Below are 27,276 nucleotides of genomic sequence, written 5' to 3'. Positions count from 1 at the left end.
CTTCTAAAGGTCTTCCACTAGACTAGAGGCACCATCATATTTCTCTCCCCAAATGATAGCCTACAACTTTTCTAATTCCTTATGAGTAATTATTACAGCTTGCATATACTGTGCTTTTCTAGTAGAAGAGTGTATAAAAGTGTATTAGTCTTATTTGTGACGAATTATGTGATCCAACTGCCACAAACTCCAAAGTAATAAGGTTGACATAGTAGTTTATCAAAGTAATCAGGCCAGATATTTTTATATATTTAACTTTGACTATATTTCACCGCTTCACTTAAGCAAAACGTTTTAAACTTCTACCACTACTAAAAAAATACTTTCAAAGAGCTGAAGAATGTCACACATTTTTTCTTGCACAATTACCATCTAGTTCACCCCATTTGTCAGATCTGTCTGATACCCCTAATTTAATGTCATTTCATTGGCCTACTTGGGCTTACATCATGTGGATGAATACTAAGTGAATGGGTTTTATAGCTGATTGGGATTACTAAAAAATATATATTATTCTGTTCTGGGGGGTGATGGTGAGTCGTAAATTGTGGGGTTTTCTGTAGCTGTGTTCTTGGCTATGATGATGTGTAATAAGATTGGATTGTTATATCCGGGGGTTGGTCGAGTGAGTCAGGAGAGGGAGTGTTTGCACTGTGATTTCTCAACAACACGAAAACGTTAGAGCCACTCTGCTTCTATCGCCTCAGAAAGGGAACTACAGCAGTGCTCTTCATACAACTGCTGGGAATTATGCTTGGTTTCCTGGGCAGAGGGACGCTCAAATCACCAACGAAACATGGATATTACATATTTAATGCTTGCGATTTAGGTCAGTAGACGATTTACCACAATTTTCCTGCTCGACTCCGTTTATCGCGTCGTCGGTATGGAGAAGATGCTCTGCAGTCCGCATCCTGGGACAAATAAAACGAACTCTGCTTCACTGCCGTCGGACAAGGGGAATTCGGCGAGAAAGACCGGACGAGCTGGTTCTCATAGCCCCGGCTCGGCTTCACTTGGGAGCGGGGCCGGTGGAGGAGTGAGTCGGGGAGGTTTATTGGGAAACAGTATGAATTTTCAGCAAGCGTGTAAGCGTCAGTTAGAAGGAGTGTTGAGCAAATACACAAACTTAATTCAAGGATGGCAGAACAGGTAAGCAGAACTTTCAATCATGAGGTTCTTACCCACTGGGCAAAAACGAGTTTAATCAACGTTGGTTCCACGTTATTATTATTATTTTTTATATGTGATGACATTGAATCGACGTGAAACTAAGGGATTTTTTTTTAACCAACTTTTATCCTAAATCCAATGACATGGTGATAATTTTTGTCGATTTGACATTGAATTCACGTTAGTTGACATCTCATGTAAATCAAAACTAGATGTAGAACTGACGTCTACGCCCAGTGGCGGTCTAAGGCACTGCATCTCAGTGCTAGAGGCTTCACTACAGACCCTAGTTCGATTCCAGGCTGTATCACAACCGGCCGTGATTGGGAGGCCCATAGGGTGGTGCACAACTGGCCCAGCGTCATCCGGGTTAGGGTTTGGCCGGGGTAGGCCATCATTGTAAATAAGAATTTGTTCTTAACTGACTTGCCTAGTTAAATAAAGGTAAAATTAATTAAAAGTGAGCAGAAGGAATTGTTATTTAGATCCCAGCCATAGCCTAGAAAATGGAAACATTGTAATTTTGACAACTACAGAGCCTGTGCATATTGGATAACAATGCTCATGCATGATTTAGCATTTGTCGGCCTTCCCTTGTTACAGTATCTGTGCGCATCATCGACATCTCTAACGCACAGATACTGTCCCTACAACCTAGTCTATTTATTTAACCTGGTCTCAGAGCATTTTGTATTATTTTATATGCAAGTCTGAGACACTTCATTTTAGTATGATATGTAAGGTTTGGTATGGTTACATAACACCGATAGTTACTTCCCAGGTAACACAAACGTCTGGCCCACATCTGGCCTGATTCCGGCATACCAGATCTAAAACTGCTGGCCGGGTCTGGCAGCCGGATCCGGCCTGAGTCCGAAATGAATGACGGTACAGACTAGGCCCGAGTCATTTGGGCCAGATCTGGCAGCCTGAACTCACCCAAAGCTGTCTTTTTAAGGCCAGAATCGGCCCAAATTCACAATTCTGCTGTTATTCTATCTGCAGAGTTTACGTGACTGTGTTAGCTGTAGTTGGCTAGCTAGTAAGGGATAAGAACATTGCCAGTCTGCATAGTAATCAAACAAATAGAATGAACAACAAGTCCGCTTCTCTAGCAATCTAACCGATATAACTAACAACCAGGTTTAGTGAAAAGATGAAAGAGTATGAATTTACTTGTCAAAATCTCAATGAAAACATGTACATTTTACCAGTAAATGTGTGCTTGTTTTCTTTGGCAACAGTGGTATAAGCGGGATAAACGCCTCCGCTTTACATTATATGGAACTAATATACATGGGTTGTACCAAGTCGTCCATTATTTCCAGATAATGTATAAAGCGTCAGTGTTCATCCCTTACATGTATGTCTATCCGCCCTTTCATTGCTGTCCATCTGTAGCCTTGGATGTGAAAGTGTTTCTCCTGACAGCACCTTTTGAATAACAACAAAAAGAGCAAAAGAAGTAGTTACAACAATTAGTCAGATTTTGACACCACACAGAAATCCTAGGAATCACAGTCCAGACCTCAAATGGGAAGCAAATCAACACAACACAGTAACCACAGAGGTTTTCAAATTAAACACAGTCAAACAAATCAAAAGAAATATGTGCCTGTTGTAGCGCCACCATGTGGTCAATCTGAATGTGCTTGCATATGTTGAGTCTTGACAGGGTTTGGGCATGTGTACCAAGAGTGGTTACAATACAAATATCTGTCTGATGTATATGCATTTGTGCCAGACCACACCGACATGAATGTTTATTGGTCAGTTGTTTGACATACTAGTCTGGAAAATATTGCTTTGAAAGACCTTGGTGCCTAGATGCCATATATCAAGTTTCATCCAGATCGACCCTGTGGTTCCGGAAGAGATGGCATTTTAAGTGTTTTTCAAAAATTCCAAATGGCAGAAAATCCATCATGACAGACCTTGTGGGTCCTTGAGGCAAATTTGTTCTTTGTGAGAAGAGGCACCTATGCACAGAATTTCCTGACTCTAGGTCAGGGATGGGCAACTGGTGGCCTGTGGGATTTGGTTATGTGTACGGGTTAAGGTTATGGTTTAGGGTAGGGATATCCTAAGGATCCCAGATAGCACTGACCATAAACATATTGAAGCTATGGATGCAAGGACTGGCCATCCGTTATATAAAAATTATAGTTCTGAGGCTATACAGTATTTGTTTTCAGTTAATCAGGCCTATGTTTGGTTCTGATGAGGAAGAACAGTTGACCTAAGCTCCACAAGCATTTATAACACATTTTCTTCAAGAAGCAATGGGTATACAGAGCCTAGTGAAAGCCTACACCCCCTTGAACAGTTTTCACATTTGAGATTAACTCTTTTACTGTCCAGCCACACCAGCTCAGGCTCAGGGTGCCATCCTTCAGATTCACATTTGGAGTATTTGTTGCACGGTGGTGGAAGGTGGAGACAGTCCATCAGAGAGGCTGAGGGTGGAGAGACAAACAACACGTGTATTGTCGAGCAACTCACTTTACACAGGGTTCAAGTGAGGAATGGGATCAGCTGGAAATACTAATAATTCAACCAATAGAATGTTTTACATTGTACTTATAGTTTTTTAAATAGATTTTATTTTCAAGAAAGAAGACAGCAGCTGATTGACCCATTGACTGTATAGGGTCAACCATTTTATTTTGTAGTAAATAAAAAAAACTTGAACATTTTATTTAACTAAGCAAGTCAGTTAAGAACCAATACTTATTTACAATGACGGCCTACATCAGCAAAACCCGGACGGCGCTGGGCCAATTGTGCACCAACCTATGGGACTCCCAATCACAGCCGGTTGTGATACAGCCTGGATTCGAACCAGGGTGTCTGCAGTGAGAGATGCAGTGCCTTATGACGCTGCGCCACTTGGGAGACCAATAGTTTTGCAAAACAATACGTATTGTTTTGTGATCGACCACCAGCTAGATCCAAATTATTCAAGTAGCTAACGTTACAAATAACCACTGGGACTATATACATTTTTTATTTTATTATGTATATGTGTATACTGTAATTCAGCGGTTAGCTGCCATAGTACACATGAAACAAAATAAACCATTATTATCATCATTATGAATCTTGGAGCGCTCTTTGCCATCTCCGCTTGAGACCAGTTGGGGTTGCGCGAGTTCTTTGACTCACTGGGCATAGTGTTAATGTTGCGACAGTTCGTTTCTGGTAACAGAACAAAATAGTCAGCACATAGTAACTTCTGATTTAGCTGTACTTTAATTAATGCAAACACGTGCGTGGTATATGTGTGGTTCGTATATATACGGTCTCGCTGTTTTACCTCGCAGGGCAAAACAGAGAAGAGAGCGTCACATTCTATTGTTATCTCTTTTATACTGAGAGATATTTCCCGCTCAATGCCGACCTGTCCGAGGGAGGAGGAGCGTGGTTTAAACTTGCTCCTCCTGTCGTTGTCGTGTAGGCTGATCCCAGCGTCGTGACGCACTTCCTGTCCGGTTGTAGTTCTTGTCTTCAACAGATGATTTACTCGTAGTTTATGTACTTAGCATAGCTTCCCCAGTATATTATAAAGGTTATGCATACAAATAGCCAGTTCAACCCTAACAATAGCTAGCTTGCTAACGTTAGCTAGCTATGTTAACCGGGTGCTTTCATGCCTAGTTTTAGCTAGACTATCTATGTTTTTAGAAACACTAGCTAGCTCAATTAGCTACCTAATATCACATAGGCTAGACCCTAAACGTATTGACTTAGCTAACTGTTAGAGCAGAGGTAGCTAGCTAAGATTGCTAGCTAACATTAATGTTAACTGATGTTAACAGAGAAACTTTAACTATGACCAGTCCAAAAAATAAGCTAGCTCAATGTCACAAATGAATTAGTAACTGTGACAAAATACACTACTACAAATACAACAGCTATCATTTACCTATGTTTAACTTTTTCATATCTTCTACTGCTGGTCTCGACTGTTAACTAACTGATTGCCTCTCACAACGACCGTTGGAAAGTCAGGCGCCGAGGCCGGCTCGAGCTGCAAGGCAGACGGCTCAAACAGCAGAGGCCACCGCTGCTGGATCGTGTGTTTTAGGTTCCTTTAGAGGTAATGCTAGCTCCCTATTAAGGATACTTCAGCAAGCATTGACGATACATGTATGCTGCTATTTGCTATGTTGAAAATTACAATCACAGATTTGTAAAACAGACAGGAAATAGTAGCCTAATGTTGACTTGGTGATGTGAGGTCTCAATCTGGAATTAAACTTTGTCTATGTTCAGGTTCAGCAAAACTTTAGCATGCAACGCTTGAGTTATAACAAAGAAACACTATGGCAAAGTTACACAGTTGGTGACACAATTCATAACTTACCTGGTTAAGATACGCGGTTTTATTTTCTTCTGGCTTCTCAGAATGCGCAGGCAACCCATAGCTACTGTCAAAAATTCCACAGAAAATAAATGTTCGATGTCTCACAAATATGAGGTGTGCAAAAATAATAAATGTGACATTAAGCAGATGCGTTTATCCAAAGTGACAGTATGCATACATATATTTTATGTTCGTAGCCCCGGGAATCACACCCACAATCATGACATTTTGAGCGCCAGGATTTTTTCCATTGACTGTCATGGTCGTCATTTATTTATCTATTTTAATAGGCTATAGACTACATTTGTAACAGTTTTATAGGTTACTGCAATAATTCAACATGCATGGTTGTAGGCTGCATCACTCCTCCAACCTAGGTAGCAGATTATCAAATGGAAGATCTAGGCCTACATTTCCAGAAAATACAATTATTCTACGCCATAGACTACAACAACACAGTGCAATGAGGAATGTATTATTGTTAGTACACAATTATTGTCTAGGCTGTAAACTGCCGTGATGTAGGCTAATTTGAATAACCGCTCAAACGTCATTTTGTGTTTCATGCCAAAATAAAGGCCTTTTATTATACAACCATTTGGATCAGTTATGGGTTTATTCTCGACAGGTCCAGAAAATTACATTAGGCCACTCATATGGTGTTTTTTGTCAAGATGTATCGGCGTTTACAGATAGCCTACCATAGAAAAATAGGCTATAGCCTATAACACTGAGATGTGCTGTCTGTCGTGGATCATGTATCCAAAGTCGTCCTATAATTAACGTGGCCACCAGCATATGCCTAAAAATCAATAATGCCATTATATTAAGACAGGATTGGCCGAACGACTGAAATTAATAGAATTAGTGAGTGGGGTTCCAAAAAAAATCTGTAGTAAAATCTAATTCATTTATAGCATAGATTCTTTAGGGTCCTTTTCCATCTAATAGCCTGATGGGAAGAATTTTAGCTTGCAAATGACCTAGCAAATTCGAGGTGCAATTATTACATTAATTAGTTGTTTTATTCTTGCATCACCTGCCGAAAGAACCTCATGGCTCTACTTCTGAAAAAGTTAATCAGGCCAGATATGCCGAAGTGGACTTGGTCCAAGTACCATTAGCCGGAACCCAGAGTAATATTATTCTGCCTGACTCGGGAAGAGCTCGGCCCGTATGAAGCCCCCTGAGTCCGAGTCGATGCCGAGTTCCCCAAGTCTAAAACGGAAAAGGCCCCAGACCCATCTTGTTGACTGGGTTAAGGCAAAAACGAAAGTAATGGGATCGATGGGTGGACGCCCAAAGGTTGCGAGTTCGAATCTCATCAAGGACAACTTTAGCATTTGATCTAATTAGCAACTTTTCAACTACTTGCTACTTTGCAACTACTTAGCATGTTAGCTAACACTTCCCCTAGCGATAACCATTTTAGCTAACCTTACCCTTTAAGCTAACTCCTAAACTTAACTCTAACCCTTAGCCTAACTAACATTAGCGAGCTTGCTAGAATTCGTAACATATCATATGTTTCTAAATTTTGCAACATGTATACAGTCGTGGCCAAAAGTTTTTGGAGAATATTAATTTTCAGTCTGCTGCCTCAGTTTCTATGATGGCAATTTGCATATACTCCAGAATGTTATGAAGAGTGATCAGATGAATTGCAATTAATTGCAAAGTCACTCTTTGCCATGCAAATGAACAGAATCCCCCAAAAAACATTTCCACTGAATTTCAGCCCTGCCACAAAAGGACCAGCTGACATCATATCAGTGATTCTCTCGTTAACACAGGTGTGAGTGTTGATGAGGACAAGGCTGGAGATCACTCTGTCATGCTGATTGAGTTCTTATAACAGACTGGAAGCTTCAAAAGGAGAGTGGTGCTTGGAATCATTGTTCTTCCTCTGTCACCCATGGTTACCTGCAAGGAAACACGTGCTGTCATCATTGCTTTGCACAAAAAGGGCTTCACAGGCAAGGATATTGCTGCCGGTAAGATTGCACCTAAATCAACCATTTATCGGATCATCAAGAACTTCAAGGAGAGCGGTTCAATTGTTGTGAAGAAGGCTTCAGGGCTCCCAAGAAAGTCCAGAAAGTGCCAGGACCGTCTCCTAAAGTGGATTGGGATCGGGGCACCACCAGTACAGAGCTTGCTCAGGAATGGCAGCAGGCAGGTGTGAGTGCATCTGCACGCACAGTGAATACTTTTGGAGGATTGCCTGGTGTCAAGAAGGGCGGCAAAGAAGCCACTTCTCTCCAGGAGAAACATCAGGGACAGACTAATATTCTGCAAAAGGTACAGGGATTTGACTGCTGAGGACTGGGGTAAAGTCATTTTCTCTGATGAATCCCCTTTCCGATTGTTTGGGGCATCCGGAAAAAAGCTTGTCCGGAAAAGACAAGGTGAGCGCTACCATCAGTCCTGTGTCATGCCAACAGTAAAGCATTCTGAGACTATTCATGTGTGGGGTTGCTTCTCAGCCAAGGGAGTGGGCTCACTCACAATTTTGCCTATAACACAGCCATGAATAAAGAATGGTACCAACACATCCTCCGAGAGCAACTTCTCCCAACCATCCAGGAACAGTTTGGTGACGAATAATGCCTTTTCCAGCATGATGGAGCACCTTGTCATAAGGCAAAAGTGATAACTAAGTGGCTCGGGGAACAAAACATCGATATTTTGGGTCCATGGCCAGGAAACTCCCCAGACCTTAATCCCATTGAGAACTTGTGGTCAATCCTCAAGAGGCGGGTGTACAAACAAAAACCCACAAATTCTTACAAACTCCAAGCATTGATTATGCAAGAATGGGCTGCCATCAGTCAGGATGTGGCCCAGAAGTTAATTGACAGCATGCCAGGGCGGATTGCAGAGGTCTTGAAAAAGAAGGGTCAACACTGCAAATATTGACTCTTTGCATCAACTTCATGTAATTGTCAATAAATGCCTTTGACACCTATGAAATGCTTGTAATTATATTTCAGTATTCCATAGTAACATCTGACAAAAATATCTAAAGACACTGAGGCAGCAGACTTTGTGAAAATTAATATTTGTGTCATTCTCAACTTTTGGCCTTGACTGTACATTTATCAAATTCAAAACATTATGTATTATATATTATACATGTTTTTTTATGGTAACAACATAGTAAATGGAGTGTCCTGGATTTATGTACTGAATAATATGAAATTCTCTGAGACCAGGTTGATTTATTTCCCCTGAGCTCAGTGGCTTATTTGAAAACCACTGAACACTTGTCAGAATTGTGAAATTATGCGTGTGAAAGTTTTGACAGTGACCGATCATGAGGAAACTGCATGTATGGCAGGTTGTTTTGTATGGGCTCCTCAAACTGAGTTTACTTGTTTTGGACAGAGAACTTGAGGACAGAGAGTTTATGGTAAAGTACCTAGTTGGCTACTTGAATACACTTCTTGATACAAATAGAAAAACTGAAGTTATTCTGTTGAATAGCATGTTAGCTATGGGTGCCTTTTTTAAACAGGAAAAGTTGAGGCATACATCAAATTCACAAAAAATGACAAATGGCCTTTTTTTTCTGTGGGCGTTTACACACCCAGGAAAACCGGATAGTATTCATAGTGAAACGTCACTGTATCTATAGGACTGCAGAGATGAGCTAAAGGACAGCAGTGTGCTAGAGCATATATCCGCTCTACTGTAGACCCCTTTCTGTGTTTGCAAACATTGCCGCAATAGGACGATGTGCGCAAGTTGGTGGCAGAACGAGGGAGAGTTCTAATAGAACGCCAGGAAAAAAAGCCTCTTTATTTATGTTGCTTATAAGTGCAACTACTTTTGGATTATAATTGGATTTTAAAGCTCATATGAATGTCCTGCTTAATGTTTGTGTCATCATCGCAAATCAACTGCATTATACTTAAAAAAACAAATGGCTCTTTGGCTAGCTTTTTCTACAGCCTATATCTGTGAGCGTTAGCATTCTAGCTACAACTGCTACATCCAAGATAGATATTTTGCAAAGATCCCAACCAAATAAACTCAGCAAAAGAAAATAAATGTCCCTTTTTCAGGACCCTGTCTTTCAAAGATAATTAGTAAAAATCCAAATAACTTCACAGATCTTCATTGTAAAGGGTTTATACACTGTTTTCCATGCTTGCTCAATGAACCATAAAAAATTCGTGAATATGCACCTGTGGAATGGTCGTTAAGACACTTACAGACGGTAGGCAGTTAAGGTCACAGTTATGAAAACTTAGGACACTAAAGAGGACTTTCTACTGACTCTGGAAAAACACCAAATGAAAGATGCTTAGGGTGCGTGAACGTGCCTTTGGCGTGCTGCAAGGAGGCATAAGGACTGCAGATGTGGCCAGGGCAATAAATTGCAATGTCCGTATTGTGAGACGCCTAAGACAGCGCTACGGGGAGACAGGACGGACAGCTACGGGGAGACCACGTGTAGCAACATCTGCACAGGATCGGTACATCTGAACATCACACATGCGAGACAGGTACAGGATGGCAAAAACAACTGCCCGAGTTACACCAGGCACGCACATCAGTGCTCAGACTGTCCGCAATAGGCTGAGAGAGGCTGGACTGGGGCTTGCAGGTCCTCACCAGACATCACCGGCAACAACGTCGCCTATGGGCACAAACCCACCGTCGCTGGACCAGACAGGACTGGCAAAAAGTGCTCTTCACTGACGAGTCGTGGTTTTGTCTCACCAGGGGTGATGGTCGGATTCGCGTTTATTGTCGAAGGAATGAGCGTTACACCGAGGCCTGTATTCTGGAGCGGGATCGATTTGGAGGTGGAGGGTCCATCATGGTCTGGGGCGGTGTGTCACAGCATCATCGGACTGAGCTTGTTGTCATTGCAGGCAATCTCAACGCTGTGCGTTACAGGGAAGACATCATCCTCCCTCATGTGGTACCCTTTCTGCAGACTCATCCTAACATGACCCTCCAGCATGACAATGCCACCAGCCGTATTGCTCGTTCTGTGTGTGATTTCCTGCAAGACAGGAATGTCAGTCAGTGTTCTGCCATGGCCAGCGAAGAGCCTGGATCTCAATCCCTTTGAGCACATCTGGGACCTGTTGGATCGGAGGGTGAGGGCTAGGGCCATTCCCCCCCAGAAATGTCTGGGAACTTGCAGGTGCCTTGGTGGAAGAGGTGGGGTAACATCTCACAGAAAGAACTGGCAAATCTGGTGCAGTCCATGAAGAGGAGATGCACTGCAGTACTTAATGCAGCTGGTGGCCACAACAGATACTGACTGTTACGTTTGATTTTGACCCCCCCCCTCTCCCCCTTTGTTCAGGGACACATTATTCCATTTCTGTTAGTCACATGTCTGTGGAACTTGTTTAGTTTGTCTCAGTTGTTGAATCTTGTTATGTTCATACAAATATTTACACATGTTAAGTTTGCTGAAAATTAACGCAGTTGACAGAGGACATTTCTTTTTTTGCTGAGTTTATAATCTTAGCGACTGTTCAAGCGAGAATCGTAACATCATTTTAAGCCTATAACACAGTGATTTTTGTTTAGAAGTGGTGCAGTGTATGATGACTGCCAGGTACCTGGGATGGCACATGTGGTGTGATTTAGAATAAGGTGAAGGTGAGTGCTTATTGATTCATAATGGTTGATTAAAACCCAAAAGTGTTTTTCGAAGGAGATCTGACCTTTCTCACCACAACCTGAGTGCGACGCATATGTGAATGCATATACGCACACACTCTACCTCTTTCAAAAGGTTAGCTTGTAGTATACTTCAAGCAGATGTGTAGTTGGCAAATATGTCTGTGTAAAACTCCACAAGGAGTTGGGTTTCGAGATGGTTCTTCCACAAGAACAAAATACTTCTGTATTTCTAAATGACTTTTTATGTATTGGTGGCCGGGAGTCGCATAGGACGTCCGGGTTTAGGGAGGGTTTGGCCGGGGTGGCTTTACTTGGGTCATCGCCCCCTCTGTCGCCAGTTGAACAGTGTTTCCTCCGAGACATTGGTGCGGCTAGCTTCCGGCGGGTCATGTTTCGGAGGACGCGTGACTCCACCATTGCCTTTCCCGTTGGGAGTGATGAGACAAGATCCGAGGAAACATGGAAACAAGACAGCTAAGCTACACTGAGCACCGGCTGAAGTTAATAGGAAATCGCATTCCAAATCTCAAATTCACATTTTTGTCATTCAGCAGATGCTTTTATCCAGAGCGACTTAGTAAGTGCATACTTTCATACTTTTTGTTGTTGTGCTGGTCCCCCATGGGAATCGCACTCCACAACCCTGGCGTTGCAAGCGCCAGACTCTACCAACTGAGCCACACAGGACCATTCACTGGATGATCTTGTTTTCTTCTGTCAAAGTAAAATAATGCTGGCCTATTGAAACTACCGGAATCATCGCAGTAGTGTGCCTACCTGGCTGCTACTTGTAAATAATGAGAGCAACCAAGTTGAAAGCTTTTCCTGGGGTTACTGTACTATTATGTTACGGTGTGTGTGTGCCACTTTTCAATGCTTTTCTGCTAGTATAGCCCACTTATTCTTGACATTTGATGTTTCGATGGACCAAGTAAAGCCTACTGTACCAGTACATGAAACACTGTCTATAAGCTGGAAAAGCCAGCAATATATTTTCCCTTCACCACAGATCTCATGGCCTTAAATTGCAGTTCTAAGGCGATTGGACATAGTTTGTGTGACATTTGGATTCACGTACAGGACTTTCAGTCGAGACTGATTTTCATCTAGCGGCCAAGGATGGCACATTTTCACAAATTTGGGAAGCTGAAAAATGAATGTCAGAAAGTATGCCATAGCCAGAAAATGTCCTTTGACATGTTTTCCACCAGAAAGTTGTATTTTGTCATGCACAACAGATGTGATGGTTTGGAAAAGCCTCCCATGCCTAAGTGTTCAAAAATGTCAAGGAATGCACAAGAGGCAGTCTGTCAGTGGAAGACTGTGTTGGTGTAATTACTAGGTCTGCCACTCACATCCCTGTGTCTAAGAGCATAAACATTGTAGGCTATGTACAGTATGTACCTGGCTATGCTGTGTTCTTGTGAGCATCTCTGAGAGCGGGTCTGTGCCAAGTTTGCACTGTGTTTGGGTGATCATGTCAATTGCTATTTTGTAGGTGTGTGAATGTGCACTTGTATTGTACTGAATGCTTAGTTTTCATGTTTGTCTCACACGTGCACATATTTGGGTGTCTATCTAGGTCCTCCAGTTGTGCACCACACCATCACCCTGAGAGAGGGGCTACATGTGCTTTAGGATGAATGGGTTGCCCCTCTATTACGGCTCCCCAGTCTATAAGGTCCCAATGCTCAGAGTGCAGCTTTCAGAGAAACTGGGCTGTTATACACACAGACACTGTGAAATTGCCTTCCATGTCACATGCGCCTCATTACTTGCACGATTGTGTGTGTGTACAGTATCACACAAGGCCTCTGGGTCAAACCTGATGCCTTTTGATGCAAAGACTCCAGGAGGTACCATTGCCAATGTCCGAGCCAGCCAAGACGTTCCTGATACTGCCATTGGGTCCAATTGGGAAGCTGGATGATTGTAACATCTAGTAAAGGTGCAGTTATCAAATGTATACTGTGGGCTGGAAGCTAAACTGTTGAGTCTGACTTAAGTATGCTCTTTGTAATGTGTGGTAAGCCAAGCTTTTTCAGGGTTACTGTTTTACCAGAACTCAAAATGTTTTCTTCTTTGAACTGGAACGAGTCCTCAGTGTGCCGAAGCTCAAGGCTAGTTTCCATGGGGATGGTACAGAGCTGAGGAGAAATCATTTAAAAACAACTGGATGAACAAATGTTTTCCATTGCATAAGATGCTGCACTTTTACATTTAACTCTTTTCATATGCTTCACATTCTTATTTCAAACACAGTGCATTTGGAAAGTATTCAGACCCACATTTTGTTACGTTACAGCCTTATTCTAAAATTGATTAAATCGTTTTTTCCCCCCCTATCAATCTACATACAATACCCCATAATGGCAAAGAAAAAACAGGTATTTAGAAATGTTTGCAAATATATAAAGAAAATGTATATCACATTTACATAAGTATTCAGACCCTTTACTCAGTACTTTTTTGAAGCACCAATGATTACAGCCTCAAGTTTATCGGGGTATGATGCTACAAGCTTGGTACACCTGTATTTGGGGAGTTTCTCCCATTTCTTCTCTGCAGATCCTCTCGAGCTCTGTCAGGTTGGATGGGGAGTGCCGCTGTACAGCTATTTTCACGTATCTCCAGAGATGTTCGTTCAGGTTTAAGTCCGGCCTCTGGTTGGGTCACTCAAGGACATTCAGAGACTTGTCCCAAAGCCACTCCTGCATTTTCTTGGTTGTGTGCTTAGGGTTGCTGTGCTGTTGGAAGGTGAACCTTTGTCCCAGTCTGAGGTCCTGAGTGCTCTAGAGCAGGTTTTCATTAAGGATCTCTCTGTACTTTGCTCTGTTCATCTTGGTTAGCAGATGTTAATGCAAGTGCAGCGAAATGCTTGTGCTTCTAGTTCCGACAGTGCGGTAATATCTAACAATTCCCCAACAACTATCTAATACACACAAATCTAAAGGGGTGAATGAGAATATGTACATATAAATATATGGATGAGCGATGGCCGAGCAGCATAGGCAAGGTGCAATAGATGGTATAAAATAGAGTATACACATATATGAATAATGTAAGATATGTAAAATGGCATTGTTTTTAAAGTGACTTAGTGATCCATTTATTAAAATGGCCAGTGATTGGGTCTCAATGTGGGCAGCAGCCTCTCTGAGTTAGTGATTGCTGTTTAGCAGTCTGATGGCCTTGAGATAGAAGCTGTTTTTCAGTCTCTCGGTCCCAGCTTTGATGCACCTGTACTGACCTCGCCTTCTGGATGGTAGCGGTTTGAACAGGCAGTGGCTCGGGTGGTTGTTGTCCTTGATGATTTTTTTGGCCTTCCTGTGACATCGGGTGGTGTAGGTGTCCTGGAGGGCAGGTAGTATGCCCCTGGTGATGCGTTGTACAGACCGCACCACCCTCTGGAGAGCCTTGCGGTTGAGGGCGGAGCAGTTGCTGTACAGGATGCTCTCGATTGTGCATCTGTAAAAGTTGGTCAGGATTTTGGGTGACAAGCCATATTATTTCAGCCTTCTGAGGTTGAAGAGGTGCTGTTGCTGCTCCTTCACCACACTGTCTGTGTGGGTGGACCATTTCAGTTTGTCAGTGACGTGTACGCCGAGGAACTTAACTTTCCACCTTCTACACTACTGCCCCGACGATGTGGATGGGGGGGTGCACCCTCTGCTGTTTCCTGCAGTCCACGATCATCTCCTTTTGTTTTGTTGACGTTGAGTGAGAGGTTGTTTTCCTGACACCACACTCCGAGTGCCCTCAGCTCCTCGTTATAGGCTTTCTTGTCGTTGTTGGTAATCAAGCCCACTACTGTTGTGTCATCTGCAAACTTGATGATTGAGTTGGAGGCGTACATGGCCACGCAGTTGGCCAGGTGATGAGCGGTGCCAGGTTTCCTCCAGATGTGACTTTTGGCATTCAGGCTAAATAGTTCAATCTTGGTTTCATCAGACCAGAGAATATTTTTTCTCATTGTCTAAGAGTCCTTTAGGTGCCTTTTGGCAAACTCCAAGCAGGCTGTCATGTGCCTTTTACCGAGGAGTGGCTTCCGTCTGGCCACTCTACCATAAAGGCCTGATTTGGTGGAGTGCTGCAGAGATGGTTGTTCTTATGGAAGGTTCTCCCATTTCCACAGAGGAGCTCTGGAGCTCTTTCAGAGCGACCATCGGGTTCTTGGTCACCTCCCTGACCAAGGGCCTTCTCCCCCGATTGCTCAGTTTGGCCGGGCGGCCAGCTCTAGGAGTAGTCTTGGTGTTTCCAAACTACTTCCATTTAAGAATGGAGGCCACTGTGTTCTTGGGTACCTTCGATGCTGCAGAAATGTTTTGGTATTGTGTGTAGATTGAGGATGTTTATTTAACTGAGTGCACTGATGTTGGGCGATTAGGTCTGGCTCGCAGTCGGCGTTCCAATTCATCCCAAAAATGTCAGGGCAGGGCTCAGGGCAAGCCAGTCAAGTTCTTCCACACCAATCTCGAGAAACCATTTCTGTATGGACCTCACTTTGTGCATGGGGGCATTGTCATGCTGAAACAGGAAAGTGCCTTCCCCTACCCAAAGTGTTGCCACAAAATTGGAAGCACAGAATCGTCTAGAATGTAATTGTATGCTCTAGCGTTAAAATTTCCGTTGCCTGGATCTAAGGGGCTGAGTCAAAACCATGAATAACATCCCCAGACCATTATTACTTTACAGTTGGCACTATGCATTTGGGAAATTAGCATTTTCCTGGCATCCACTGAACCCAGATTCGTCTGTCAGTTTGCCAGATGGGGAAGCATGATTCATCACTGCAGAGTACTGCTCCAGAGTCCAATGGTGGCAAGCTTTACAACACTCCAGCCGACGCTTGGCATTGCGCATGGTGGTCTTAGGCTTGTGTGCGGCTGCTCGGCCATGAAACCCATTTCAGGAAGCTCCCGACAAACGGTTCTTGTGGTGACGTTGCTTCCAGAGGCAGTTTGGAACTCAATAGTGAGTGTTGCAACCGAGGACAGACAATTTTTACCCGCTTCAGCACTCGGCGGTCCCGTTCTGTGAGCTTGTGTGGCCTACCACCTTGCAGCTGAGCCGTTGTTGCTCCTATATGTTTCCACTTCACAATAACAGCACTTACAAATGACCGGGGCAGCTCTAGCAGTGCAGAAACTTTACGAACTGACTTTTTGGAAAGATGGCATCCTATTCTACTGCCAATGTTTGTCTATGGAGATGGCTGTGTGCTCGATTTTATACACCTGTCAGCAATGGGTATTGCTGAAATAGCCAAATCCATTCATTTGAAGGTTTGTCCACATACTTTTGTATATACAGTACCAGTCAAAAGTTTGGACACGCACTCATTCAAGGGTTTTTCTTTATTTTTACTTTTTTCTACATTGTAGAATGATAGAAGACATCAAAACTATGAAATCACACATATGGAATCATGTAGTAACCAAAAAAGGGTATTTTAGATTCTTCAAAGTAGCCACCCTTTGCCTTGATGACAGCTTTGCACACAACCAGCTTCATGAGGTATTCACATGGAATGCATTTCAATTAACAGATGTGCCTTGTGGAATTTCTTTCCTTCTTAATGCGTTTGAGCCAATCAGTTGTGTTGTGACAAGGTAGGGGTGGTATACAGAAGATGGCCCTATCTGGTAAAAGACCAAGTCCATATTATGGCAAGAACAGCTCAAATAAGGAAAGAGAAACGACGGTCCATTACTTTGACAGACCTTCATGTCTTAACATGTTATGGATAGGGGGCAGTATTTTCACGGCCGGATAAAAAACGTACCCGATTTAATCTGATTATTACTCCTGCCCAGAAACTAGAATATGCATATAATTATTAGCTTTGGATAGAAAAACCCTAAAGTTTCTAAAACTGTTTGAATGGTGTCTTTGAGTATAACAGAACTCATTTGGCAGGCCAAAACCTGAGAAGATTCTGTACAGGAAGTGCCCTCTCTGACCATTCCTTGGGCTTCTTGACTCTCTTTATTGAAAACTGAGGATCTCTGCTGTAACGTGACACTTCCTACGGCTCCCATAGGCTCTCAGAAGGCGGGAAAAAGCTGAATGATGTCTTTGCAGCCCCTGGCTGAAAAACATTAGCGCATTTTGAAAGTGGTCGATCTGAGTACAATGAGACTGAGGCGCGTGCACGAGCCGACCCCATGTTTTTATTCTTTCGTCTTTGAACGAAAACAACGACTCCCAGTCGGAATATTATCGCTTTTGTACGAGAAAAATAGCATAAAAATTGATTTTAAACAGCGGTTGACATGCTTCGAAGTACGGTAATGGAATATTTAGAATTTTTTTGTCACGAAACGCGTCGGGCGCGTAACCCTTCGTCACCCTTGGATAGTGTCTTGAACGCATGAACAAAACGCCGCTATTTGGATATAACTATGGATTATTTTGAACCAAACCAACATTTGTTATTGAAGTAGAAGTCCTGGGAGTGCATTCTGACGAAGAACAACAAAGGTAATCCAATTTTTCTTATAGTAAATCTGAGTTTGGTGAGGGTCAAACTTGGTGGGTGTCAAAATAGCTAGCCTGTGATGGCGAGCTATCTACTCAGAATATTGCAAAATGTGCTTTCACCGAAAAGCTATTTTAAAATCGGACACCTCGATTGCATAAATGAGTTCTGTATCTATAATTCTTAAAATAATTGTTATGTTTTTGTGAACGTTTATCGTGAGTAATTTAGTAAATTCACCGGAAGTGTTCGGTGGGAATGCTAGTTCTGAACGTCACATGCTAATGTAAAAAGCTGGTTTTTGATATAAATATGAACTTGATTGAACAAAACATGCATGTATTGTATAACATAATGTCCTAGGGTTGTCATCTGATGAAGATCAAAGGTTAGTGCTGCATTTAGCTGTGGTTTTGTTTTTTGTGACATTATATGCTAGCTTGAAAAATGGGTGTCTGATTATTTCTGGCTGGGTACTCTGCTGACATAATCTAATGTTTTGCTTTCGCTGTAAAGCCTTTTTGAAATCGGACAGTATGGTTAGATAAAGGAGAGTCTTGTCTTTTTAAAATGGTGTAAAATAGTCATATGTTTGAAAAATTGAAGTTTTGGGATTTTTGAGGAATTTGTAATTCGCGCCACGCCTATCATTGGATATTGGAGCAGGTGTTCTGCTAGCGGAACGTCTAGATGTAAGAGTTAATGTGTAAAATGTAAAGTTTGAAAGTTTCTTCAAGTGCAGTCACAAAAACCATCAAGCGCTATGATGAAACTGGCTCTCATGGGGACCACCACAGGAAAGGAAGAGTTACGTCTGCCGCAGAGGATAAGTTCATTAAAAAGTTACCAGCCTCAGAAATTGTAGCCCAATGAAATACTTCAGCGTTCAAGTAACAGACACATCAACATCAACTGTACAGAGGAGATTGCATGTATCAGGCCTTCCTGGTCGAATTGCTGCAAAGAAACCACTACTTAAGGACACTAATAAGCAGAAGAGACTTGCTTGGGCCAAGAAACACGGGCAATGGACATTAGACTGGTGGAAATCTGTCCTTTGGTCTGAGGAGTCCAAATTTGAGATTTTTGGTTTCAACCGTCTTTGTGAGACGCGGAGTAATTGAACGGATGATCTCTGCATGTGTGGTTCCCACTGTGAAGGATGGAGGTGTGATGGTGTGGAGGTACTTTGCTGGTGACACTGTCAGTGATTTATTTTGAATTCAAGGCACAGTAGACCAGCATGGCTACCTTAGCATTCTGCAGCGATAAGCGCAAACCAGGTGGGATATCATTTTGTTTTTCAACTCGACAATGACCCAACACACCTCCATGCTGAGTAAGGGCTATTTGACCAAGAAGGAGAGTGATGGAGTGTTGCATCAGATGACCTGGCCTCCACAACCACCCGACCTCAACCGAATTGAGATGGTTTGGGATGAGTTGGACCGCAGAGTGAAGGAAAAGCAGCCAACAGCATATGTAGGAACTCCTTCAAGACTGTTGGAAAAGCATTCCTCATGAAGCTGATTGAGAGAATGCCAAGAGTGTGAAAAGCTGTCAAGGCAAAGGATGGCTACTTTGAAGAATCTGAAATATAAAATATAATTTGAATTTTATTGGTAATTAAAAAAATACTACATTATTCCATATGTCTTATATCATAATTTGTCTTATATTATTCTACAACGTAAAAAAATGTAAAAACTTTTTTGACTGGTACTGTATAGGGTATATTAAGATGGTATTATGTCTATTTTGCCCAAATGTATGAAGATGAGATGTAAGCTCCAATGGGTATTTGGCAACCTTGTAAATAACACTGTTATAAGTTATAAAGCTGCTATCAGTTAAGTTAGGCTATAGTCTGCCAGCTGTTTTTGTTAGTCACCCCTCATGTTGTCCATCCTCCGGTATCCCCATCCTTCAGTTTCCTCATGCTGTTTGCGTATTCATGCAAGAGCTCTGGAGGAGACCCAGAATGTGCTGATATGCATTTCCCTTTAGCAAAGTCAATGTTAATACCGTTAGGAAATGCCTGGCTATGTATGTGAAAGAATGTGCTACAGTAAGCACGTTTGAGTGTATTATCATGGTGGAGAATCATTTGTTTAATTCCAGTAGTATTCCCTATTGAAATGCCATTTTGGCAGTGCTGGGTGTAGTACCACTGCTCACCACTATGATTGCACAATACCTGGCGACTCAAACGGATTTGTTCCCCCATTGCTCTAGGTTTGCTACATACTTCAGTCTGAGACTGCTATCGTTGAAGTTGTTTGCGGTGAAATCAAAATTAGTGGTGTTGTGCAAAACAGTCATGCAATTGGATCATCTCTTACCAATCAGAGTATTGCCGCTTTGAAATACCCACGTATGTTCTGGCTCTGGGCCAACCCATCATTTTCTGGGACCAATCAGAACAGTTAGTGTTTCGTTCTAGATATCATTGAGGAGGTACTCAGATCCAGACTCATTGCAGCGAAGAAACTAACGTCCATGGGCCTAGTGTTTGGCGGAAGCAAGGAGTTTGGGTAGCCAGGCAAGATTTCACCCATGCTTTGTAAAAGTTTCTAGTGTGCTACTTAGCCTTGAATTTTATTTCACCTGGGGACAGTGTGCTGCAGTGTTGTCACGGTATTGTACTGAAACAACTGGCTGTTGAGTAAGGTTACACCATCCATCACTTTTAACACCACAACCATTGTTTTCCACTGACAGGGCCAGGACTATATAATCTGAGGTCAATTATAAATCCTGCTCTTTGCTGACTGTCAGGGTTGAAAAACTGACCCAAGCACAAAGATCCCTGTTGCGCACATTAATCACATTCTTTTGTGATGGAGCGGGAGATCGTGGGTGTGGGATCAATTTCCAGATGGCGCTACACTTTATGGAAATCCTGAGGATTAATGGGAAAATGGCTAATGTGAAGGACCCGGCTATCATTGCCCACATTTAGAGTCCGATGCACTGCATACATTCAAGTTAAGGTAATGCATATTTGTGGACTGTTATGGTCTTGTAAAGTTGACAATTTTATCACCAGCTTAAGTCAGAACAACATTCCCTTTTGGGAAGCTGCATGCAATGTACACAGGAAAGGTATTGAACACCAGAGATTTAGTTAAAGCTGTCTTGAGTGTTAATGCAAAGGGACTGGTGAAATATGACCATTATCACGGATACATCTTCTGCTGCAAGATACAAATTGCCCTAATGAAACAACATATGAATAGATTAAAATAGGCTGGTATGCTAAATGAGCCTCTAGAACAAAGCAACAAGCTCCAAGGCCAGATGATGCTAGCTTGGAATCCAGGCAAATTAATTACATTTGCCAAAGTGAGAGCTAATTACTCGTGCCTATACAGAAATAAATTAAATCATTCAAAATACTACACCAGAGAGCATGATTTGGTCACAGAGGATCATTAACTTCTTTTTTTTTATTAGCTGTGTGTTTAGTTTTAAGCGTGCAGTTAGGGAAACGCGCATGGCAAATAGCTTACCAAATAGATGTTTAAAATCTTCTCTCATTTGGCACTTTGGGGTGGACCCACCTGTCTCAATCAATGAAAGAAATGGACAAGATGGCGGTGTACACATTGTTGGATTGCTTCATTGATCAAAAATTGATTTATTTTAAGTTAAAAAAAAAAAAAGACATTTTAGAACATACATGTTTGATCCGAAATCAAGAACGAAAATAGTGTCGGCAAGTTAAGGTTGGCCAAATTCTCTGTCCTACGCCAAACATAGCCAGCAGATCTGACCCTCTAGGGTTGGACAGCATTCATATGTAGATTAAGACACCACAGAGCCGGTGCGAGATATGGCTCGGAAAACATACCTCAATCCAGGGTTGAGAAATGCGTAGTACTCCAAATTGTCCAATTATCCCAACTGTTACACCTAATGCAGCTGTAAGCAAGCGGGTCGGATCTGTTGGCTATGCCAAACAGTACCTATTCTGTAACGGCTAATGGAGCATGACATTAGCCAGTTACAATCTGCTAGTGTAATGGCTGTCGTAGGGGAGAGAGGACCAAGGCGCAGGGGTTGCGTGCTCATCATATTAATTTATTAAATAAATGTGAACACGGGAAAAACAATAAACAAAAGAACGACAGCCGACAGTTTCGCAGGCTAAATAACTAGCAGTGCAAAAGACAACTACCCACAATTAACAACCCCAAACACATACCTATATATAGGACTCTCAATCAGAGGAAAATAGAAACACCTGCCTCCAATTGAGAGTCCACACCCAAACCTAGACATAAAGAACTAGAAAGAACATAACCCGGAACTAACAAATCAAACCCCCTTTAAATACAACACACACACGCACACACACACACACACACCCCAAACCACAGAAAACAAATACCCTCTGCCACGTCCTGACCAAACTACAATACAAATAATACCTAAACTGGTCAGGACATGACAGCTAAGTTGGTGTTAGTTAAAGCTAACAGCATGTCTTCATCAAGTAAGGTTAGCCTATCAAATGAACAATTACCCCTCCAACACAAATATAAAAGTACAGTAGGCCTACCTTACAACATTACAAGAAACCATGTTTCATTTGTATAAATATCATGCAAATCATTAGGCTACATGTGGTATAAGAAAATTGCTATTGAAAATGTGGGTATAATTCACCGGGAAGTTAAGATGAGCTGTTTGATATGGAAGCCCATTCTCGCCACCCAAGAATAAAATGCATATATTCATAAAGTATTCAGAACCCTTGACTTTTTCCACATTTTGTTACGTTACAGCCTTATTCTAAAATTGATTTAAATTAAAGTTTTTCCTCATCAATCTACACACAATACCAAAATTACAAAGCGAAAACAGGTTTTTAGAAATTTTGGCCAATTTACTAACAATAAACAGAACTACCTTTTACATATGTATTCAGACCCTTTGCTATGAGACTCGAAATTGAGCTCAGATGCATCCTGTTTCCATTGATCATTCTTGATGTTTCTACAACTTGATTGGAGTCTAGCTGTGGTAAATTGAATTGATTGGACATGATTTGGAAAGGCACATACCTGTCTAAGGTCCCACAGTTGACAGTGCATGTCAGAGCAGAAACCAAGCCATGAGGTCGAAGGAATTTTCCGTAGAGCTCCGAGATGACAGGATTGTCTGCAGCATTGAAGGTCCCCAAGAACACCGTGGCCTCCATCATTCTTAAATGGAAGAAGTTTGGATCCACCAAGACTTTCTAGAGCTGGCCGCCCGGCCAAACTGAGCAATCAGGTGAGAAGGGCCTTGGTCAGGGAGGGAACCAAGAACTCAATGGTCACTCTGACAGAGCTCTAGAGTTCCTCTGTGGAAATGGGAGAACGTTCCAGAAGGACAACTATCTCTGCAGCATTCAACCAATCAGGCCTTAATGGTAGAGTGGCCAGACGGAAGCCACTCCTCAGTAAAAGGCACATGACCGCCCTCTTGGAGTTTGCCAAAAGGCACCTAAAGACTCTTTGACCGAGAAACAAGATTCTCTGGTCTGATGAAACCAAGATTGAACTCTTTGGCCAAGCATCACATCTGGAGGAAACCTGGCACCATCCCTACGGGGAAGCATGGTGGTGGCAGCATCATGCTGTGAGGACGTTTTTCAGCAGCAGGGACTGGGAGACTAGTCAGGGTTGAGGGTAAGCTGAACGGAGCAAAGTACAGAGATCCTTGATGAAAACCGGCTCCAGAGCGCTCAGGACCTCAGACTGGTGAAGGTTCATCTTCCAACAGGGCAACGACCCTAAGCACACAGCCAAGACAACACAGGAGTGGCTTCGAGCCAAGTCTCTGAATGTCCTTGAGTGGCCCAGCCAGAGCCCAGACTTGAACCCGATCGAACATCTCTGGAGAGACCTGAAAATAGCTGTGTAGTGACTCTTCCATCCAACCTGACAGAACTTGAAAGGATCTGCAAAGAAGAATGGGAGAAACTCCCCAAAAACAGGTGTGCCAAGCTTGTAGTGTTACACCCAAGAACACTCAAGGCTGTAATCGCTGCCAAGGGTGCTACAACAAAGTAGTAAAGGGTCTGAATACTTATGTAAATGTGATATTTTAGGTTATTTAAAAATCTGTTTTTGCTTTGTCATTATGGGGTTTTGTGTGTGTGTGTGTGTGTGTGTGTGTGTGTGTGTTTTTGTGTGCGTGTAGATTGAGGAGGAAAAAAAAACAATTGAATACATTTTAGAATAAGGCTGTAATGCAACAAAATGTGAAAGAAGTCAAAGGGTCTATTTTCCAAATGCACTGTAGATCATGCATAGGTTTTTTTTCTTCATTTGTAGCATTGTGTGGCAATTTCCATCAATCCACATTGTAGAAATCAGCACAGCAGGGCTGCCGGTAAATGTGTGGGGAGTTGACATTTGCCCCAGCACTTTTGAGTTGGTTTAATAAAAATAGACACGACAGCATTAAGAGGGACAAAGTACTTTTTAGACTGATTTGCCTCATAATTTGTTTGACAGGACTTCCTAGGGCCAGGAGTTTATTTATGACCTGATTAGAAAAATGCTGGTCCCATCGTAGTCCATTCTTTACAGTTGATTTATTACTATGTCATCCCCTACAACTAGGGTCTGAAGGTTACCTGGTCAGGTTAGCCTACCAGATCAGGAAAAACTCTGGGCCCCAGGAAAACAATTCCGCCCCCCCCCCCACCACCACCACTCTGGGACCTGTGGTGCCACCTCTGAAATCACCACACGTAGAAATGAAAAAACATGATCTATCTAAAACTGGACTTATCTGTAGTATCAACATTTAAAAACAACTGTGCCCGGGAATGGGCTTCAATAGTTTTATGTGGATCATTACAGCCAGCAGCTACTGCGACAATTACAGAATGTAACAGGCTGCAATTTCAGGTAAAACTAAATAAAGCAAGCCTCAAATATAAGGAAAATGTCTATACATTTATACTGTAGGAGTTTTGAGCTCAACAAGAATATTCAGTTTAAACTGCCCTGTTCAAAGGGGGGGCAATTGTCGGGTGAGTAACTTGCAAAGTAAGAATTTCGTAAGTATAGACAATAGTAATGTCTCTCGAGAATCTCTCCAATGTCTATCGTCAATGTGAAAATGGTCTATGATGATGGTCCTGTGTGGCTCAGTTGGTAGAGCATGGTGTTTGCAACGCCAGGGTTGTGGGTTCGATTCCCACGGGGGACCAGTACAGAGAAAAAATTTATGAAATGTATGCATTCACTACTGTAAGTCGCTCTGGATAAGAGTGTCTGTTAATGACAAAAAAAAAGATGATGCTTTCTGTTCTGGTTGTAGCAGTGTGGAGGTTTGTGTCTGTGGGTGGTGTTGACCTGTAAGTGCTCGCTCAGCTTGTTCCAAAGCCTGGTCAATAGAGGTGCTTCTCTAATCGCACTTTGGAAAGAGACGATTGATCAGCAGTAAGGGAATCTCCAGGTAATAACACTTCAGGGTCTAGATGGCCATACAATGAAAGGCCAACCAAACAGGGTAACACACTGTCTATGTCATGAATGCTTTGTTGTGACAAGTCAGCATAATGGGTGACAAACTGCTACTGTCCCATAGCCAGGACTGGGTGTGTCCTTTACTTGCTCTGTGTATGTCATGTTGCAGGCTCTGACTGAAATTAAATTAGGCCTAAGCTTGGGGCCATTCAATAATCAAAGGTAACAAACCTGTCTGATTCCGTTTTTAATTTTCACTTGGCGAGCTGTGAGCTCCAGCCTCTCCACTCAAGGTACCTATACACTCTAATGCCTTCTTGGGTAATTTGGGATAGCTAGTGGGTAGGTGTTGATGTCACTTCTTAATGCGCTCAGTAATATGGCTCAGTAATGTGGCTGAAACCTCTATAATGAAGAGCTCCTGTGAAATATCTATATTTGCATGAAAGGTGAGAGGAATTTTTGTGGTGGAAACATTGAGGAGGATGGGAGACCCACGGTATAGGCGCGGAATGCATGGAACGACAAAGTGTGTTTCAAGAATCGTCAGACTATTTGAACCTAAAGCATTTTATAAAGACATTTATTTATAATACAATGTTATGAGAAATGGAAATGAGAGGGCTACTTACACTGTGTTGGGAAGGGATCACCATGGTGATTGAAGGAGGGTATGAGGCATGAGTTGAGGTGTTCATAAGCTTGACAGGATTTGACTGGGAAGATAAACAATATCACAACACAGACAAAAGAGCTAAGAATGAGTTAGTCCAAATAAGGAGTAAAATCATTGATGTGTAATAATGTGACTGTATGTGATTGACTCTACATACAGTAATGAGAGAAAATTTATAGGGGTACACAGTGCTTGGAGAGGAAACATTCAATGTGCCAGTGGATGAGGACACATGAGACATGGCTTCGGTTAATGTCAGGAGAGAGTTGACAATGGTAGTGGAGTGGTCATCATCTCTTAATCAGGGGACTTAGCTGTAAATACAAATAGCAGATACATTACATTACAGCTGCGCCATCGTAGGTTTGAACAACAAGTTTCTCTATGAACTTAAACTCGGAAGTCTCAAAATTCACACAATCAAACACAGACTGTGCCTCTTGCCCACTTGACACATCAAAGTAGCCAAAGAAACGTTCCTGAATAAAGCCCTGATCATCCACATACCTGACCATATCTGACCATACCTGACAACTGCAAGCAGACTGGTGGCACCATTAGGTGCCAGAGTGGTGGGGCAATTTTTACCCCCTGGGGCACAGAGTTTTCCCTTATCTATTAACCTAACCAGGAAAACTCTGGACCCTAAGGTATGATAGTGATTTAATCAGCTGTAAAAAGGTTTTATAAGGGCTATGATGGGACCAGTTTTTCCTAATCAGGTCACATGGTTTTAAAAAAAACTTCTGAAAAAAACTCCTGGCCCTGGGGGGGATGAAAACCCTTTCAAACTGCAGCAACCTTATACTTGTTCATATTAATTATATTTAGACTAGATTAGGAGGGGGATTTCCTCTTCACAGAGACAACTGCTAGACAATAGAACTCACTGGGCTGAGCTTGCTTTATGCATGTTTGCATCATGCACGCTTATGCAACTGTAGGCTTTATAAAAAATGAACTCATCTGTTATCACTATGTTGTATTGATTATTTCCAGTTAATCATTTTGGGTTGAAAACGTATAGGCAGCCTAGCCAACCCAATTTTGAATATAAAACTAATTTCATCACATTCACATTTTCTCCTGACATACAAATTGACCATAAAAACAACGTGACCAATTAGTTTACCCGAACAAATGGACAGGGCACATAGGCTGTATGCTATGGAACGCCGTTTGGGTCTTTGCATGTCAAAAAGATACATGTCAAATAACACTGCATTCATTAATGTTTTACGTAGTTATTACACATTGATTACACTATCACTCGTATTTCATATGTCACAACGATTCATCGATACGTATGCTATGATGCTGGTAACGTTATCTTGCGCACCTACAGTGCTGGTCATAAAAAAAGCTAGCTAGCTCATGATGCAAACAATATTCTTCCCCAAAAACATAGCAAAACGACAATCTGTTTCAGTAGCTATAGTTGCTAGTAGTATAGTTG

The 27,276-nt window shown here is 42.2% G+C and overlaps 1 protein-coding gene across 2 annotated transcripts in view; it reads left to right on the top strand.

Moving 5' to 3' along the window:
• The first annotated feature begins 649 nt into the window (after nt 1-649).
• LOC106588203 (oxysterol-binding protein-related protein 10) overlaps nt 650-27,276 on the top strand; it is a 156,453-nt gene continuing 129,826 nt past the window's right edge. For both annotated transcript variants that reach the window (XM_014176964.2, XM_014176963.2), the window contains exon 1: nt 650-1,152. In XM_014176964.2, coding sequence (XP_014032439.1) covers nt 887-1,152 — 266 coding nt within the window. In that variant the 5' untranslated portion in view covers nt 650-886. The remainder of the gene's footprint in view (nt 1,153-27,276) is intronic.

The sequence above is a fragment of the Salmo salar genome, chromosome ssa27 (assembly GCF_905237065.1).
Source record: "Salmo salar chromosome ssa27, Ssal_v3.1, whole genome shotgun sequence".
NCBI classification, from domain to species: Eukaryota; Metazoa; Chordata; class Actinopteri; order Salmoniformes; family Salmonidae; genus Salmo; species Salmo salar.
The sequence above is the reverse complement of the archived record's forward strand: the minus strand, read 5'-3'. Positions and strand labels throughout refer to the sequence as shown.